The sequence below is a fragment of the Leptinotarsa decemlineata genome, unplaced genomic scaffold (assembly GCF_025532065.1).
Source record: "Leptinotarsa decemlineata unplaced genomic scaffold, Ldec_3_MD MMD2_tig00026328_RagTag_RagTag, whole genome shotgun sequence".
Taxonomy (NCBI): domain Eukaryota; kingdom Metazoa; phylum Arthropoda; class Insecta; order Coleoptera; family Chrysomelidae; genus Leptinotarsa; species Leptinotarsa decemlineata.
In genome coordinates this window covers 2,467,989-2,488,570 of record NW_027412688.1, presented here as the reverse complement: position 1 = coordinate 2,488,570, position 20,582 = coordinate 2,467,989, and the positions used below count along the sequence as shown (strand labels likewise).

General features: G+C 34.4%; 2 protein-coding genes across 3 annotated transcripts; one reads left to right on the top strand and one right to left on the bottom strand.

Moving 5' to 3' along the window:
* Positions 1-2,360: 2,360 nt before the first annotated feature.
* On the bottom strand, positions 2,361-15,700 carry LOC111511607 (serine/threonine-protein kinase VRK1). The gene is made up of 6 exons (XM_074182264.1): positions 15,526-15,700; positions 15,079-15,397; positions 13,103-13,995; positions 8,806-9,296; positions 8,297-8,514; positions 2,361-7,587 (listed from the first exon to the last, which is right to left on the bottom strand). Exons 2-6 carry the CDS (start codon positions 15,386-15,388, stop codon positions 7,499-7,501), a joined length of 2,001 nt encoding a protein of 666 aa, XP_074038365.1. The 5' UTR covers positions 15,389-15,397; positions 15,526-15,700; the 3' UTR covers positions 2,361-7,498.
* LOC111511610 (B9 domain-containing protein 2) lies at positions 14,194-20,580 on the top strand. 2 transcript variants are annotated; one of them, XM_074182266.1, is made up of 3 exons: positions 14,194-14,530; positions 16,916-17,041; positions 20,264-20,580. In XM_074182266.1, exons 1-3 carry the CDS (start codon positions 14,452-14,454, stop codon positions 20,578-20,580), a joined length of 522 nt encoding a protein of 173 aa, XP_074038367.1. In that variant the 5' UTR covers positions 14,194-14,451. The 2 variants fall into 2 exon arrangements, with proteins under 2 accessions (XP_074038367.1, XP_074038366.1); XM_074182265.1 differs by lacking the exon at positions 14,194-14,530 and adding an exon at positions 16,367-16,724.
* The last annotated feature ends 2 nt before the right edge of the window (positions 20,581-20,582 follow it).

Sequence of the window (20,582 nt, the reverse complement as noted above, 5' to 3'; positions counted from 1 at the left end):
AGAGAGAAACACTTTGAAACAATACGATAATATTTAATTAAATTAGGTTAGGTTGGAAAAAGAGAATATTCAATCATATTAAATCTGTTTTTCCGTTAACCAGCTGTCACACCCCTACGAACGACAACCCTCAGAAGTCGAAACTTGTGCGAGCTAAGGACTAACGAGGTCTTACCTTTTAACGTGTGATTCCAGAAACGGGTTGGACGATAGCAAGTAAAAATCGAGCGTTCAGCCTGGGGCTTGAACCATCGACTCACACATTGGCCGATTGACTGAGTGAACAAGGCACCCACGTCGAACCGCTCGTCTGCCAACTGACCATGTTGATTATATTACGTATATAAATAGGAATATATATTCAGAAAGAACATTTTCAATTATATAAGGTCGTTTTAAAAGTTTTATCAGTTTCAATGTCATATGTTTTTGTAGTCCCATATCTCAACAAATGTTTATTCTACTGCGTAGTGATATATACTGATCGATAGAGAATTTTTCACTCTTTACATTGGTGCTGTTCATTTTTTCCAAATTTTATTTTTTTTGCCTCATTCTAGCCTATTGAAATATGACGTCATTGAGCGACTTTTGGCCAATAATAATAATAATAATGAATGTTATTTATTGGTCGATGGCCAAAGGGCCATCGACTGAAGTCCTTCAGCCAGTGTACAATTTTTAAATATTTGCAGTGATTTTAACATATGCTTACATGATAGATACATAATACATTATATTTCTGACAAAAAAAATAATAAATTCTGACAGTGATTTGATTTTTTCCCAAATAGTTTTTGTCGGGTATTTGAATTTGGATGGTTGTCCTTCAGCTCTTTCCCTACATAATGCCTTTAGGGTCTCCAAGTTAGTTTCATTTTTGGCAAAGCAGTTCCCAGGTCTGATAGTCTCTCCTTTATAGGTTTCACTTTTGTAGTTCTATAAAGCAGTGCGTTTGAGGGATTGTGTAGTATATTCTGCGGGTGACGCATTTTGGTAATACTTCTTAGTGTAGATGTTTCAGCTGTTTGAAGATTTTTTAATGCAGGATTGAGACAACTTGAATAAATTACATGTGCATATTCGAGAAGTGGACGACAGATAATCTAATATATAAAAATGGATGTTTGTTGGTTGGTAAGTGATAAACTTCTACATCGCTCAACTGATCGTGATGAAACTTGACATGTATAAGTAATTTTTCATAGAGAAGGTTTTTAGGCTATCAATTTTTCTGTAACCCGCCACTAGATAGCGCTGTAGAATAATTTTTTGAAAGCACTGTTCTGTAACGCTGCACACGCCTAAGTTCATTGATTCTGATTCTGTCAGAACATTGCAACATCAGCGATACAGCAACATAGTACTAGTTTTATATATTTTAGTTGCAGTTTTAGTGTTGATTCTTTTTTCTTAATGTCAGACTCTAAGAGTGGTTTCCTCTATTGATGCATTTGTTTTTAATCATTTTTGTATGGCTGTTCAAGTTGATTTTGTGGTCAATGTTAACTCCCAAGTATTTTACTGATCTTTTGGCCAATTTTTCTCTATAAATTAAAATTGAACCAATGCGCTGCCAAAACAGCGCAAAACAGTTGGTTTGCTAAGTTTGCAATAAATGACAAGTAGGTCCATAAAAATTTTATTTCTTCAGAAGTTTTAATATCATAGCTAGAGTGTCGACCAATTGGAATATTTTTTCTGAAATGGAAGTTAACACTGATCGATTTAGAAGTATTTAGAATAAGTTTATTTCTTTGGCACCAGGACCTGAACTGATCAATAATGTGTTCAGATTTGCTCAGCATTATTGCCTGCTATAGTTATCGTTGTATCATCAGCAAACATTGTGACTTAGCCTCCCTTTATCTGTTGAGGAAGATCATTGACATAGAGAAGAAACAGAAAAGGTCCTAGAACAGAGCCCTGTGGCACCCCGAGTTTTACCGTCTTTGACTCAGATGTCGCTCCATTGCAGATTACAACCATTTCTCTTGTCATATAGGATTGTATCCAATTTATTATATTTCGTGGAAACCCAAGCATTGGCAGTTTTTTTATGAGAAATTCCGCAAACGCTTTTGATAAGTCGAAAAATAGTGAGATTACATAATTTATATATATCAAGGGTGTCGAAGAGTCTCATCATTTCATCACTTCACAATGGAATAGAAGGGTACAGCTTATCAAATCTAGGAAAAGACTTGACAATCACCTTTTTCCTTTCTCGATGCGCGTTCGTTAGAGAGACGAGGGCAAAACAGAGAAAGAGAATCATCTTCCCAGATTTGACAAGCTGTACCCACATTCACAATGTTAGTTAGGACAATTTTTTTATGGGATTTTAGAAAAAAACTGTAAAATGTAAAAATGGTTTATTATACAAAAATAAATCACAGAAGAAACTTACATAATCTTATAATATAATTAATCGGAACAACAAAAATATAAACATAAAATATAATTTATTTTTCTGTAATAATTGGCATCAATTATAAAACGAGTCAAATTAAGTCACTTGATATAAACGATAAACATTTGTCTATTACTTTTTTTACATACTGTAATCACAAAACGACAAAAGAACAGCTCCTACTAAAAATTAAAAGTTCGACATGTTCAGGTTATTACAATGCCTGTTCGAACCAATTATAATTAGATGGCGTCCTCAAAATATTATCGAAACAACTCTTCTTGGTCATTAAAGCTAAAAACAACATTCATACTACCAGCGGCCAGTGTGAGTCCATGATTCGACCAGAAAATTTTTGGCATCTTCGGAAACCAACAAAAGTTATATAATTCAAGAGTTTTAAAAGTTGAATATATTTTGAATTTGATACGGAATCGTTCAGTTTGGAAGGTATGAAGGCGATGACAATTCAAACTGTCAATTATCGACAGTTAATTATGGCTGAATAATCGACAGTGTAGATAAGCAACAGTTCAACCTATTAATAATCGACAGTTTCAACTCTTGATTACAGATAATTGATAGTTTGAAGTGTCTGTCGTAGGTAATTGATAGTGCCAAGCATTGATTACAAAATGAAAATACTCATAGCCCTGCAACACCTTCTTAGAAAGTTGATTGAATAATGAAATGTAACACTTTGAATGAACGTGTGAAAGCCATTTTCCAAGTATTTTGGCCGTGGTCTGCAGGTTTGTATGTCTAACGTTTCGTTTACTACTGCGGTAACGGACGCAGTGCCCGAATTGATGCTCGAATTGTTCCAAATACAGAAACTACGGAATTGGAATCCAATTAACAATGGAACGAGAAACCCAAGGGACTCTAGCATTCTTGGATGTTCTTGAGAACAGATGTGGAGATGGTACAATGAGCCACAGAGTGTACAGGAAACCAACACACACAGACAGGTACCTGAACAAAAATTCTAACTACCAGCCACATCAAAATATAGGGGTTATTAAAACGTCGGTTGAGAAAGCACGACTTATGACACGAAAAGCTTTTTTTTTCCTATGTTAAGAATGTTACAAACTAGATTGGGAGAATCTTAGAGAAACACGGCGTGAAGCCAATATTTAGGCCAACAAAAACCATCAGAGAGAGTCTAAGGTCAGCTAAAGACCCCAGAGAACCTTTGACAACATCCGGGTATACCGAATTCCTTGTAGCTGCGGGTCGGTCTACATTAGAACCACGAACAGATGCTCTCAACAAATAAAGTACTCGCATCATCTCATTTGAATATATAGTATAACTTGATAAATATATAGAGAGGCAATAGAAATTCAAAGCCACAGGGATAATTTCAATAGAAAAGAAGAAGCGATGAATATCAATGGAATCTGGCTACATATCCTTCCAGGTACACAAAGTCAGGTAATCTAATTAAGAGAAACCATGCCATGCCCAGCAATAATAATATAAAACCAGAATCAAATACAAACATTGTAGTTTCTGGGTTGGGGACGACGGGAACAATAACTCTAGCACAAAGTCGGGCACTACGACCGTTACACATCGCCTTTTATGACTACCGCAGTAGTAGACGAAACGTCAGAAAAAAACCCTGGAAAATAACTTAAACACAGTTACCTCCGGCCGTGAAAGTATACATTCTTTGATCATTTTGAATGAAGTTACAAATATACATACTCTTACTAATAATTGGCTGATGTCTGTCAGAACACAACTATAACAAAACCTAAACAAGTGTCTGGCGAATATCGTTTATATCCCGGTATTAGCCAAGGATGTAGTTGTTTTCTTACAGACAAACGCTCATTTTATTAATACTGCAAAACTTTATAGGGCAATATTTTGTATTTTATTTGACGTGTTAGTTTTCTTAGTTTCACTTATAGTCTAAATGACTACACAGATTTTATAAGTAAATGGTCAATTTTTAATAACCTATTTTTCATTTTTCTGTTTACTCTCATTTTACTGATTTTCGGATTATAATAATCTAATATGAACTATTTTATGGATACGAAATTTTTAGGCAGACCATCAGGTAATGCAAGAAAAAATTATGAAAAATCAGAAATAAAACTTTCCATGTTTTTATACCACTTTTAAAAGTGGCATGAAAAGAGAAAGTTTTATTTCTCATTTTTCATGATCTCCTACAACATAGTAACGGCTACATCCATCAATTCATTCAAAAAAAAATTGTTGTATTCAATTGTAAGAACATTTTTGGTGGGAAGATCTGAATTCAGCAGTTTTGATTTTATATGCTTTGATTTTTTGTCTAATCTATAAAATTGCGCTGTGCTGAAATCATCTATAAAAGTTACTAAAACTGTTATTTTTCATTTAAAAACAATATTTTGATAAATTCATATCATTTGTGAACAAATACATGAAAATTTGATTGGTCTATTATCTAAACACAGCTGATCTCTTATTAAATGGTAAAAGACTTGGACTCCATAATAATATTGATCTTTACTTGACAATGTGAAGGCCAGAAAAATTCAGTAACATGGAGAGTTTACAAAAAACTTGAAAATTCAAAAATGCTATGTGGAAAATGAATCAAAAAAATCATTATTTGCTGGGAATTTATTTTATATTCCTAGTATTGTATTATTACTCAAATAACTTTGAATTCACTGCTCGATCTCAAAAAAATGGACAAAAAATATGCAGTTCGAATAAAATCCACCTTACAAGTCAGAATTATGCAGTCACTTTTTCTGTATGACACTGATTTGAAAGAAATTGAAGAAATTATCAAGTATATAAAAAATGATTGATATTAGGGGGTGAAATTTCGTTGCACACGCCGATTTTGAAAAAAATGTGTAAACTCATGTATAGATCATGCATCCGAAAGAAAAAATAGGTACTCTCCGTCATTTCCAGAATTATAGACATTTAAAGTTCCGAAAGTTGAAACATTTCAGCCTTCTTTTCGCACAATACAAACTATAGAATCACAATTATTCATTCACATTCACACCTTGTTTCACCTTCTTTGACACTTTTCAGATTATTATTCATTATTCTTCCTATAAAAACTTGATTCAACAATGGATTCATTTTCTGGTGATATTGCTACATTTCAAGGTTATACACTAGTGACATTTCGAGAAAAAAAAAAAGGTGGTTGGTAACTGTCACCGACTACTATTCAAAATTCTTATGATTTAGTTAACCTCAAAAAGCAGCTCCGTAAATTAATAAGGTTTTTTATAGGAAAAATGTTAATTATTAAACTGAAAAGTGTCAAATAAGGTGAATTATGAAGTATAGTTGTAAAAAGAATCCTGAAAAGTTGCAACTTTCGGTACTTTGCAGGGCTGTAACTGTCCAAAGTTTACCCCTTCGAGAATCAAAGGCCATTTTAATCAACATATCTTCCTGCATAGGCCCGTTACCCGATTTTCTGGAAAGATCAGCCTCTAGTTAGCTCTCATACCTTCACTAACTTAAATAATAGAAAAATTGGCGAAAATGAAGCCGAGTTCTCATTCCTTTAAAAAGAAATATCAAGTTGAATAGTGATGAGGTGATAGCAGTAGTCTTGTAATTTATCGAAGGCATTCTACTGTGTGAATTATGAAATAATGTAACAGAAATGTCAAAACTATGTAATCAGATAAGTTGCCTCTAAATGGTGAAATTCCTATCAGGACGAAGCCGTATACTGAAACCTCAACACTCTTGAAGAAGGTGTCTGAAGTCTTGCGTACCCCAAGGTTCACTACTGGGCCTGCTCCGTCTTTTTGGTGTATATTAATGATTTTCCAATGATACTACCTCAATAATGTACAGAATATTGATTGTTAAGATGAATTAATTCATACTGGTGTGAACATAACTAGAAAATGGTGAAACCCAAACAAGCTTTCTTTAGATGTCTCAAAAACAAGTTCGTACTTTCAGAGGTCAGATCGAAAATATTTATCTAAAAGAAGAGTCAATTGATGAGCAAATGTTATACAAGATTCCTGGGTTGACACAGTGACGGTACATTGAATTTCGATAGTCATATTGAGGCCCTCAAAAGTAAACTAGCATCTGGCTGTTATGCAGTTCATGTCAAAACTAACGATTTCTGACTGTCTAACGCAAAGATAGTTCATTATACACTAACTGAATCTCACCCGAGATATGGAGTTGCCTTCGAGTCATGTCGACCATTATTTAGTAAGTATAAAAATCTGACAGTAGTAGCTCAGTGTGAAAGCTTTTACTAGGTTTTTTGGCCATGATCTGCAGATTTTTATGCCTGAGGTTTTGTCTACTACTGCGGTAAACATCATCAAAGCCATTGTGGTGATGGTCCCAATGCTCAAGATGTTGTTCCCAACGCCTCTGATGTCTACCGCAGTAGTAGACGAATCGTCAGACATAAAAACCTGCAGAACACGACCAAAAAACCCGGAAACAGCTTTCACACAGTTATCTTTGGTTGTGAAAGATTACATTCTTTGACTAGTAGCTTTATTCATATTGGAAACGGCATGACTGATCAGTCATCATAAAAAAACGGTAGCACATTACTGTGAGATTTTAACAAGACTAAAAGTGACTGCTAAATTGAGACAAAAAATATTAATAAACATTCCATTCATTCGAAGTGGGCATAACATTTCTTTATCTTTCACATCTCCGAAAAAGATTTGAAGGAAATTCATTCTGAAACTTTTCCCTTTCGTAATAAAATTGATGTTTCAACTTGTGCATCTCTTAACTGAGGAAGTCCAAAACCCTACCTATTCTTCAACTTCTTCAGATCATAATTATATTCATCAATTATTTTTGAAAATAATCTACACCAACATAAGCCGAAACATAAGTTTTCTCAGCTTCATGAACGTTCAACGCCAAAAGTAAGATCCTATTTACTCCAAAACAATTGCAGATGACAAAAAACGGAATTCAATGAAAACATTTCCATAAAAATCATAATTTAGAAATAATTTGAGTATGCATATACCAGCCTTCATAAATTATATTCCTATTACTTAAGAAGAATGTAAAATTTATTATCTGAAATACATTTTCAGGTCAACCTCTCAAGCTGTACGTTCTTCTCAGCGGAGAACTTTTAGTTTTCTTCAACTGCAGGTGGTGCAAAACGTCTTTTTTGCGGGTAACTAGAAACATCAAAATATTCTCAATCATGAATCTGAACGAAAAACAAGTACCAAAAAGTTGAACTATCTACGAATTAGTCGTAAGTATACTGGGCAAACTTAACGAGTCATAAACACCAGGCAAATATAACGCAGGACAATGAAAACAAAACCCGAATGATTATTGGTGTTTAGAAAATACATAAATACATTTATTTCGAAGGGGGAACATTTTTGTGCATATATTAATTTGGCCTGAATCATCTACAGATACTGGCTGAATGTTATGAATCACAAGAATTTGAGTGACAAAAAATTTAAACTAAAATTGGGTCAACTTGCCGGACATCTGGTCTTTGTTACACCAGTCCTTTGAACGGAAAGGTTTATATACTGAAAAATTGCAAAGATATAGTCAGGATGTGTCCCATACTTTTGAAATATCAAGTCATTTCCATTGTAACACCACTGTGTTAAAAAAAAATAGCTCCTCAGAATGTTGCTTAAGAATTTCATGCACAAAGTATGAGGATATTCGTCATTAAACAAGTGTGCTGTAATATTAGTACACCTACTGTTTTGTAATAGAGTTTTGTTTTCATTGACCTATTCTGCATATTCAGTTCAATAAACAAGTGCATGCATCTATAATAATAGTGATAGAATAGAAAATTTACTTTTAACTATTGCTTTTTTTCTACAAAATTTGATCAGAACATAAAATTATTACCGTGTGGCTGCGATTTTGTTCGAAAATTCCTTTGCAATGTCGGAGATTCAGATCCCCTTCGCCTCCGATTTCTTGTTCTTTTCTGTACTTTGACATTGACTTCATTGTCGCTTTGATTATTTGAATCTGAACAAGACTCCAGTTCTTTTTTCTCCATCATCTTGGTGTATACACTCATCATCGCTGGAGTGTAACCTTCTAAATTATCAGGAACATAGCTAAGATAAAAAAAACGGGTTCATTAGATAAGTTATCACAAAAATATAAAATACCAATGCCTTATACTAGTTCAGTCGAAAGAATAAATAACAGAAAATAGAGACATTATTAAAAATTGTGAAAAACAGCCAGGTTACGTTTTGGTTCACTCCAGCAAGTTCTCCGACTTCAAATTTGGGATGAGTAGGTCAGAATACAATTTTGGAAAACAGTTTCATTTCAATATCTGTTATTTTTCCTTTTTTCACGAATGTACTTTTCAATATACTAGTAAATAAACAGACCCCTACCTTTCGCCCTTATATCTAGGCGAAGTTTCTCTATCTTTACATCTATTATAGATTTCCATCATTGCGTACGTGGGATTCATACTCTCAATGTCCGAGAAAGACAAACTAGCTACCCCTTGGTCACTTCCTTCTGTGGTTTTTCTTTCCCGAGCTTGTTTTATTATTGTTTCCGGATCCGTTAAAATTTTCGACCAATTCATCATAGTATCCGGTATTTTCAGATCATTATTGTTGTTGTTGTTAGTCTTGGCCTTTTTCCTCAGTTTGGGCCGCCGGAAAACGATGTTGGAATGCAACGGCATTAGAGGACTTGTCTTGAGAAAACTGCCGCAGGTGATTAATCTCACATTATTTCTTGCAGGGACTTGTTTTTTCTTTTTGATTCCCCAACCCTGCACATTATCAAAGTCCAGTATAGTGTCGTCTTTGTAACCATATGTTTTCATTGCTTTCTTGAAGATTTTTCTACAGAAATCGTAGTCTGGATTTTCCTACAAAATTCAAATGTTTGAATATTTAATTTTCATGGAAATGAAGGGCTTTCAAGAGAAATTAATTTTTTATGAAAAAAACATTTTCGCTTTCCACTTATTATTATAAATAAAGGGACACTTCCGAAAAAAGATTTAAAGCTAGTAAAAGTAGAAGGTAAAAAATACCTCACCCCACCCCACTTGCCAATCAACTATCATCTTTTCGAGCAATTCAATAACTTTCTCACCGATAGAACCTTCGCCAATCACGACCAGCCAAAAAACGGCCTTCGTCGACTTCATCGAATCCCTTGCACACACTTTTTAAGCTGACGAAATCAATCAACTTGTATTACGTTGGCAAAAATGGCAAAGAATAAAAAAAAATGTTTATGGTAAACAGTTTCATTGAAAAAAAGATAAAAATGAGGTAGATAATGTACTAAAGACTGAAAAATAATTCGGAAGGTTCTAGGTAGCAGTCATCACACCATTTTCCTGAGCAATCTAGGGTATTGATTAGATAAAAAAATAATAAAATCGTTGGGCGCAGCGTAACCTGAATAAATATGTAAATACTTAATCTGAGGGCGACTACTTCGAAGAAAACAGACCTTGTATAAATGCCATAAAATGTGAGTTTCAACATGAGGATGTACATAATAAATACATTACCAAACAGAAAAAAGAAAATCAAGGAGGATATTTCATATAGTTCATGAGTTTTTTTTTTTTTTTATTGGAAAACATTTATTGAATCTTTCAACGAAAGTGGGAATTTGTTATACTCATCAAAACTTTATAAAATAAAGACTTCATCATACTAGTCAAATTAGTTCGAGGAAGGTGGAATTTTTGGGAGCCACTCGCTCTTGTTAAGTGGTTATGGATTTGAGATTTATATATACAGAATTCTTTTAAAAAATTGGAAGCAAATTATGTGTTAGTTTGAAAATGAATATCATTGCTCACTCGTACAGTCTCTGGGAAACAGACAGCCACTGCAATGTACTTAACATGTTTGATATACTAGAATACTCATTCACTTGTAAAATAATCCTCATTCCACGATTCTGTAACTTTTGTAAAGCCGATACCTTATTTTGGTCAAATGAGTATAAAAGACTAGCACAATAATTAAAATGGGGTTGGATTATACAATTATATAATGTAATTTTTGAGTACATCGAAAGCTGAGATAAAATTCTTGAGAAAAAATAATTTTTTTTCAGTAATTTTTCTATATATATAATCAAAATGAGCATGAAGAGATAAAAGATTATCCACCATGAAACCCAAGTATTTTAATTCACTTACGAACTCTATTACATCACCTGCAATTTGTAATCTTATGTTGAGATTGTTGATGAGTGATAGCTTATAACCAGTTGATAACATAATATATTTTGTTTTGGAGGTGTTGAGTTTTAGTTTATTGCGATTCATGTACTTGAAAACATTTCTTAGTTCATTATTCATTTGATCAGCTACTGTTTCTATATCATCTCCTGAAATTGATAACAAAGTGTTGTCTGCAAAAGGGTTCATGAAATCACAACCATGGGTGGTATCTATATCATTCAGGTAGATTTAAAATAATATGGGTACCAAAACACTCCCCTGAGGTACCCCGAATATGACATCGCGAGATGATGACACTGAATCCTTTATTTTGGTTACCTGTTTGCGTTGTGATGAATAATCAGTCAGCCATAACAAAACAGTTTCCCTGATACCAATACTTAGCAGTTTATTTAGTAATATGTGGTGATCAATTGTCTCAAAAGCTCTTTTAAGATCTAAAAATATGGCTATAATATAATGTCCCTTACTATTGATTCTTTCATTTTTGATATTGTGACTTGTAATGCGGACTAACATGAATGGTGTTTTCTGAAACCTGACTGATATTTTAGTAAAATATCATTATTTTCTAGATATTCAATGAGTTGATTATAAACTGCGAGTTCTTATATTTTTTTCAATACAAGGCAAAGTGTTGATTGGTCTAAATTCCCAGGATTTATTTGTATTAGGGACTTTCTGAATTAGCACAAGGATACTGGTCTTGAGCTCCTTCGGGAATCTGCCAGTGCTCAAAGATGTATTTAAAAAATGCAACAATGCATGTTTTATAACACAAATCGTTTTTTTTTAATAAGTTTGCAATTAAGTATCTCACTGATGTATTTCATTTCCACTCCGCTGATCAATTTAGACAGATTTGCTAACTCCAACACTTTGAATTTCTCAAAGGAGTTGTTAATCGATATAACATTGTTCTCATGTAGTGAATCAGATTGATCAATAGTGTTCACAATTTCTTGTACGCTATCAATAAAATAAGTTTTAAATGATTCTGCAATATCTAGAGATTATTATTATGAATGAATGACTGACCATTTATTTTGAAATAGATACTATCAGTAAACATATTGCTATTAGTTTTTAGCACATAGTACTTGGATTAGACCTATTTTGATAAATTTTATCATAATAGTGTTTTTTTTCTTTGACTTTCAGTAAATTCACAAATTTATTTCAAAGAAATTTATAGTGGTTCCAATTTTCTTCAGTTCTATTATTTTTGAACATCTTTTAAGCTCAATATCTTTTGTCACAATGTATTTTAACCTCGTTGTCATACCAATAAGCTTAAAACAATATTGAACGAAAAATGCTAATATTATTGTAAAAAAAGTGACAGGAGCTTGATATACAAAAAATATGGCACAAAGCGCTCACACTTTTTTCACAATAACAATAATATTTTTCGTTCGTTATTGTTTTGAGCTTATTTAAAAAAAATATTTTTAACTATTCAGTTCGATGTTCTATAAAATCGTATATTTATTTTTCATTTTTTAGTTTCGTATGATATAAAATCGTGTTTCTTAGCCTTTTCAAACCATATATTGTTTAGAAAAATTACCATTGATATTTTCCAATTCCGGAGAGGAAGCCTGAAAATCAGATACCAAGCCCAAGGCAGCAGGAGCCTGAGGAGGGTTACAAATAAGGCAGAAGGCGCGCGTGTTAATAAAAAAAAAATATTTTTTTCAAATGTAGAAATACATGTGAAGTGAGTTCGAATTATATCAAAAAGTTACCTACAGCGCCATCTGCCCGAGAATAGATCAAGCAATGATGTCGATATATCAAGGAGGTTACATAAAGCGCCATCTGCCCGCGAATAGATCCAGCAATAATGTCGATAATTCTGTCAAATACAGATCCCGAGCTTGAGAGTTACAAACATACATACACACATACATAAAGGTGTAGCTAATATAAAGCGTGTAAAAAAAAGTCACAAATTTTCCTATTCATTATACATGTCATATTGCGACCACAATTTGAAAAATAATTTTTGTGCTGAACGACAGACAATTGAAAAAAATCAACACAAACTCCAACAAGAATGGTTAATCTGGAAAATTAGGGTATTTTCTAACAAAAAACGACATTCAATCACAACTCTGTGATGGTTCTTTCGAATATTGAAGCATACCTAGCATTCATCTGGTAAAAGAAAATTGTTTCACATGGCCCTGATTGTTCAAATCATTTCAGTGTCTCTAATAGCAACTGACTCCCATCCTTCTTAATTTTCTATCAATTATATTAACATAAACTCTGGCCTCCCACAAATATATTTTTCCCAATAAGAATCTTGTTTAAGTAAAAAAAATCTAAAAACAAAAAATTGAAAGTTATCGAAATTGTCCCAAATCAGCTTCTGATAACGACTACAAATAAGGAGTAATCCACAAAACAAATTACTAAAGCCCAAAAAAAAATATGTAAAGCAGATGTCCGCTCACCTCAAACTGCAGTCGATTCAGGTATTCACAATATTCCAATACGAAACTTGGAAAATCGTTATTGAAACTCAGCTCCAAAAAACTTTTCAAATTACTGAAACATCTGTTTTTCTTCTTCTCGACGTCCAACGGTTGCTCCAAGTCTTCAATCCACGGCAAACTGCCTGTCAACCAATACACTATGTTATACGCCAAACTCTCGAGGTCTGACCTCCTAGACAGCACTCCTTTGTGGGCGTCTCGAGAACAAAATAAAACAGTCCCTGCGTGTGCTCTACGCTGATCCGGGCAGAATTCTTTGTGTTCACCGTTGGACAACAAGTATTTCGAAGCTAAGCCGTAGTCTAGTAGAAATACACGATCAGATTCGGCAACGCCGTTTGTCTTGAGAGGGGTGGAGTTTTTGAGAGATGCCTGGTGGCGTTTTCTCTCGTGTCGTTCTAAAACTTCATCAAGAAAAGGGATGTCGTCTATATACTTCACCACTTCTATCTGACGTAAATTTCTCCCTGAGGCTTTTCTGGCAGTCGCCTTCAGTGGTACAGATTTCTCGACTGAACGATGTGATCTACTGCTTCCTCTAGTTCTTGTACGTGTCCGAGACGGCACAGTTTCTCTTGACTCTCCTAACATAATGTTGGAAGCCTTGATGTCGGAGTGTACATAACCTTTACCGTGTATATACTGTAGAACGTCTAGTATTTGAATCGCTATGATCGAAACTGTTTTGATGTTGAATAGTTTCTTCTCTCGAAAAACTTGTTCTAAATCCTTCTTATATTTTGGCAACATAAGGAAGCGATATTTTTCTCCACCGTAATGATGAGAGCCTGAAGCTACGTAATGTGGCATCCCAAGGAATTTCATACAATTTTCCCTTTTCCATTCCTCAACTGTCGAAACAAATAAAACACATTTTCAATGGTCATAAATTTTTCTTTCAGTATTTGCAATCCTTAAAAATAGTGAGTATAAATTACACCTGAATAATGTCAGATCAAATTTATTGACAGTTTCAAAAAATTTCAAATAAACTTCAATTCATCTTCATAAGAATACATGAAGTTATTTTAATAATCTTTAATAATAGTACGAGCATAAAATATAATAAATAATCACATACAATTTAACAATTAACGAAAAGACTAGAAATGCAATAGTAAGACTTGAAGTAAACTCAAGCACGTGAAGATGAGCAAAAGCACTAAAATAAACAGAATTGTCTAGGTGGAGACTGTTCAAAAGAATTTTATAATCATGATCGTCAATATGTATATTCATTTTGTGATCGCATAATTTCAGGAAGACAAGTAGGACTCTTTCCAATATGACACAGTGATTTGTATAAAATGGTGACCAAAGAATCGAGCCATATTCTAAGCGGGGAAACTATCAAGACAAGATACACCGTTCTCACTGAATTGATAGGTAATAGTTTGCAGTTTCATAATATAAAGCCCAGTAGCTTTGATGTATTAACAGCATTTAGAAAGTTTGTATTTTCAAAGCATTCGTAATGTCATTTACAAAGATGTTGAACTCTCGACGTGAAACCAAATAATCTCATCTTATATAATAATATTATGTTCTGATCCACACAATCAAATGCTTTGGACATATACATAGACTATACATCTGGCCGTTTTCCCCAGAACTTCTATAACATTTTGCTCAAGCAGCAATAGGTTGATAACCGTATACTTTTTCATAGAAAAATCATGTTGATTATTTATGAAACATTCTTTACAATAAAATTTCTACTGTATTTTAGTTTCAGAAACATATCATGATGTTGTTTACTGGAAGAAAACAATTTTCAGGAAATTAAAGGTTTTGCATGGAAAAAACTGAAATGCCAAATAACTAGATTCGTGATCAGCAATGAAAAGTACACAGTCTATTGAAAATATTTTCAAAATTCATCACAAACTGATAAAAATGAATAACTACTTGAATAAATCTATCGAACTACTTACTCATTTCTGATTTTGCAATTCTAAGATAACAGTTCACTTCGACGAACAGGGGGCCACTGGAGTGCTTTTCGATCTTGGCTACGAAAGAACTGTCGCTCTTAACATCTCTTGCAATGTTATCCGATGCTTCGTAAATCTCTCCAAATCCTCCTATTCCTATCGGTTTGCCTATTCTCCATTTCTTGGAGTACAGATCAGTAACAATTTCACCTTGTTTGAACTGAATACTATTGACAATTCCACTGGAACTTTTCTTTCTGGGTGGTTCTTTATCTGATGATAAATCATGCTCGTAACACCTTCTGGGCATTTTGGGGTCCTTGAAATTGAAAAATAGGGTTGGAAACAAATGTAAAAATGTACAAGAACGGGTGGTTATTCAAAAATTGATGATTTGATATCACAATAAATGGTCATTCACACTTTATGTTGTTAAATTGAACTCACATGTAGTGGCAAAGCCTAAATTGTTATATTAAATCATATAGTCTGGTATATCACTGATAGAAAATACAAAATTCTTGTCAGAACTGACTCGATACTAGTAGGTATAGTGAATAGAACAATATTCACGTTACGGCCATCTTGAAATCGTTCTCTCCACATAGTCAACAGTGTTGCCAGATAATACTTTCTCAATTCTCTAAAGACAGTTTGAATTTATTTCAAACTGTAAGTGTTCAAATTACTCAAATTAGACTTCCTTTTCAGAACTAGTACAAATGTTATCAATGTTATTGGATTTTTTTTAAGAAAGGCTTCGAAGTGACATTTAAAAAGTCAATAATTTCATATTATACCCTTGTACTCACACAAACAAATTCCTTGATAAAAATGAGTAAATTTGACAATAAAAGACTCTCAATACATGTTCATTTCGATCATTTGCTTGAAAATGAGAAAGTCGTTCGAATGAATATCTAGTTTCGAAAGCTAACACTATAAGCATACAGTCACTTGTGAAAACAATCACCAAAATAGAAGCAATGTGAGTGGTAAGGAAAGTTTATTATTGCAGAGATATTTTGTTTGTACGAAAAATGTAACACGTAATGAATCGTTTTCAGTTCATTACTTGTACTGCTATTAGCATCATTTTCAAATATTCAGGATACTATAATTTCCAAAGAATTTTTCACAAACAATTTTTGTCGGCGACTGGTCTTTAGTGGCTTCAAATTTCTCATAAATTGTTAAGAAAGCTTTACACCTGGCAACGCTAGTAATCAATCTGTACGTGCGTAGAAGAAAATATGTCACTTAAAAGTTGAATGAGCATGCGTGTCAGTTAGACATGCGCCCCTACTAGTAAAATATCCAGATTTAAAAATTAAATCCCATTTTATACCAAAAAATTGACATAAGGAATGCAAAATCACAAACGGATATTCGAAAACCGTTAATTTCAAAAAATCAACCATTCAATATGCTCTTAGATTTAATGTTGCGGATTGGTTGGTACTGTTGCTAGGCAACGACGGATAGACTCAAAACAAATAATATAAACAATATGTACAGTAAAACTTCCAATCCGGGATAATATAAGTAGATTTTTTCTATGGCAGAAGTGCATATTATTGGGGAAATTAGTCAAGGAAAAGATTTTCCCAAACAGCATTTATTTTGCAAGTGGCATATTCAAGTAGGTGAGTTATTTTTATTATATGCGATTTTTAAAAAGTCGACACTTTTTTATTATGCATGAAATGTTATTTATTTTTTGCAGCAATATATTCATTGGTGTTGAATTACACTTAATAACAAATAGTTACTTGAAATTTCTTCGAGAAACGCCACAGCAGTCATCTTGACGGTGGTTGATTTTTAAAATTTTTAGGTAATAATTGGAAAATTGTTGAAGGCAAAAGAGAAGGTCAAACCCAAGTAAGTTGGTCACAGTTCAATAATATTTGCAAGTGGTCGTATCCAGTCGACATCCATTTATCTACAGCTGGAATTCAAGGTGCGTATTTCAAAATTTTTGGTAATTGAGGTGTGAGAGATCATTATTCAACAGTACCTACTTATTAAAATGCAAAAGTGGACACATAATCTGGGAAACTTTAAATTCTTCAAATTCCAGACCCAGCAACCGAACCTCATGATCATTCCATCAGATTTCAGCGTATCTCTCATCCACAATTAAAACTTTAATTTTTTCGTAATACAAAATTGAAAATTTTCAAATCCGCCAAAAACATCTCATTGGCGGCATCTAGTGGCTTATAAATGAACTTTTCCTACCCTCAGTTCCAGTTTTCACAGAGAGAGGGCCAGTTGTCAAAATTGAAATATCCTATACTTTCTAAGGATTGTTTTTTTATTATCATTGAGCTGGAGGTAGAAATATGAAGTAGTTTTTTTATTATTGTGAATATTCATATTCACTGGACTCTATTGTATCATTATTGCTAGTTAATTATAGTTGTAGTCGGGGTTTTCTGAAAATTCATTAGATAAACATGAGGGGTGCTAGAGTTTGAATAAAATTATTCGAATTCAAGATCAACTCAAGTTTAGAGAAAATTTATTCAGCTGTCTGATATATCCCAGGATCAAATCAATTATTTTAAAAAATCAAAAATTATTGCGTCTTTCCTTTCTGAACGTAAATCGGTGTCAAATCAATATTTTCAATTGCAATTTTCGGAGCTTAAAACTTTTGGGAGATTGTGTTTTTTTTTAATTTTTATTGTCGTTTTCTTTTTCTGCAATCTCAACATATATTCCTCATACACCAAGCTCACTCCTTCAAAATGCGTGCAATCCTATAATTTGAAAAATTTTGCTCTTGAACGCTTCCGTTTAAGGTTGAAATCCTCCGACTTACGTATTCATGATTTTATCAATTCATTTGTATTGTCACACATGTAACCGATCAAAAACGCACCCGTAATATAATCCTCGATTATTTTTTTATCGTAACTTGAACAAAATTCTTTGTTTGAATGTTCTCAACTGTATTTTCTATATTATCTACTTGAATGTATCAACCGTCTATTCAATTTTGTCCGTAAAGCAGATGAAGATATATTGACACCTCTCACAAAATTTAGTGAGCCGGGGTAGGTCTCCTCTCATCTACATAAACGTCACTGGTTGAAAGAAGAGGATCCAAACTCCGGATGACTGATGACAGATACCATCCAGTACCATTTTAATATGCAGGCACTAGAGTTCACAGCCACTTTGTTGTCGGAGGAAGTAATAAAACCATATAAATGTTTTTTCCCGAAAGTTAAGCAGGTTGGACTCATTGTGTCCAAGAAACATGTGCTCTAAGCAAACGCAATATGTCAAGATTGACCGCCTTCTACAATCTGGCATGATCTTGAGATTCGAAAGCTGAGAATGCATCATATTCCACCAAGGACTCCAATTATCAGAACAACCATCTTAACAGAGTGGTTTGCATAGGATATGCGGAGTTCGACGAGGAAATCTCAATGTTTCTTCCGTTTATCCCCTCTTTTCGGACGATATTCGTCTCGCTGGGTGCTGAAAACTTCACAACTAATGTCTTGCTCCGATGGCCAAGAAGAACTACTTGTATGAGTGGGGAATGAATAGCTCCAATGAATTCAGTAGTTCTAATTTCAATATTCCCGGGGCATAGGTAACACCAGAGTCCGTTAATACTGTAAAAGGGCGGTAGGTGATGATATACTTGTCTTGCCGCAGGTGTAAAGTGGTTTCGGCTACCTTTTCATTCCAACTCGGTGTCAGAGTTGTGACCACCTCGTTCAGTGTCAGCCGCTCAAGCATCTACCCTAAAGACAAATGATCTGATTGCTGCTCTCTCTTAGTCGCGGACCATGCGATGAAGGGATTTCAAATTCTGTTGATTTACAGGTTCCATTCAGTACTATTCTGTTATGTAGACACTCTAAGTCCACAACCTATCTGTTGTGGAAATTACAACCGTGGAACGGACGATTTGGGATGCAAACTGTTACGGACATGAATCACTTTTCGGGTCTTTACGTCGAGTTGATGTTGCTCCTCCCGAGTCCACTTCACTTTGTGATAATTGCCCGTCGCGTATACTCTTCCACCACCCGTCCAACGACTCGTGGAAATCATTTTCTCCAGAGGTATAAAGTTAAAGATCATCCATATAAAATAAATGGGTTAGCTTATGCCTCAGGTTTCCGATGGTGCCACAGTTATAACCTCAAGTATTTCTGAGCCCTACGGATAATGGCAATAGTGAGATGCAGAAAGCAAGGGAACGGAGAAAATCGTCTTGAAATACACCCCTCTGTCTGGACACTAGCCTGACCAGAATATATAGTGAAGCGAGTGCGCTAGAGTGATATCAGTTGTTCAAAACATCTCACGATTTTTTCGGGTACAGCAAGGCATCTGCGGTAATCGATCCAGGTCATATAGAAGTTATGCTTATACCGTATCAAGTCCTGCGTTACACATCTATCGAAAAGCTGGTTTTCTTTACATCCAGCGACTTCTCTATTCGACCCTCTCTGCTCATATTTCCGTTGGTATGCTAGGTCAACTGCAACAAGTATTTGTGTGTATAAGTTGTTCGTAAACAACTTATTAACACTAATTTAGGAATTTATATCGATCTGTTATTCTTAGAAATCGACAAATCTCCGTTTCTGGGGATAAGATCGATCCGCCCCGCGACAAACCAATCTGGAATCGGCTGCTCTCCGTCCAGCCATGAGTTGAAAACTCTGGCCAGATGGCGGTGGGTGCTTGGTAGTTTTCTCCACCAATACGTCTGGGTCTGAAGCAGCAAAGTTCTTGGAACACACAAAGACTTCTCAATCGTCATCCAGGGTTATCAGGTTGTGCAGTTCATTGAGCTTAGACTGTCGAAGATTTCTACTGAAAGCTTCGAACTGCACAAGCGCTGGAGTGTCTGAGTGGAGTTGCTGCGGGTGTTCACAGTTGACCCTTCCAGTAAGATTCCACCTGTTCAGCGGATTATCCACAGCACGCGGAGTCTCTTGAAATGCGCGAGAAACTTTCTCGCGCATTTCAAGAGAGGTTTTCCGCGATACTTCTCGCTCAACTGCTATTATTATTATCCGATTTTTTTTCAAATGACTTGTTTCAATGAAGATATATTCTTTATTCCTTTGTTAATGAATAAACGTGATCTATTTGTCTCATCAGACTACTTCAACAAATCTGTATTACGGATGTTTTATTGTAGGTTGGCCAAAAATATATATTGAAGTCTATCACTTAGATTGGTTGGGGAGGGCCCATTTATTCGGATATGGAATTGTAACGGTACCAACAAGTCCAGGCACTCATACTCTCGACTGTTACACTTGGAGGCCGTTTGGCTCGCTCAAACAACGTTTCATTCAGTATTTTTTGGGAGGCGGTATTCAACTCAAATATCCCGATCAGATATTTTCTCCTTCAGAAAGATATAAACTTTCTACTGAGACTATGGGCGTAGTGTCCTTTGAATTAACGGTACTGCTGAGAAATTTCACAAACTACGGAGTGGAATACGACTGAAC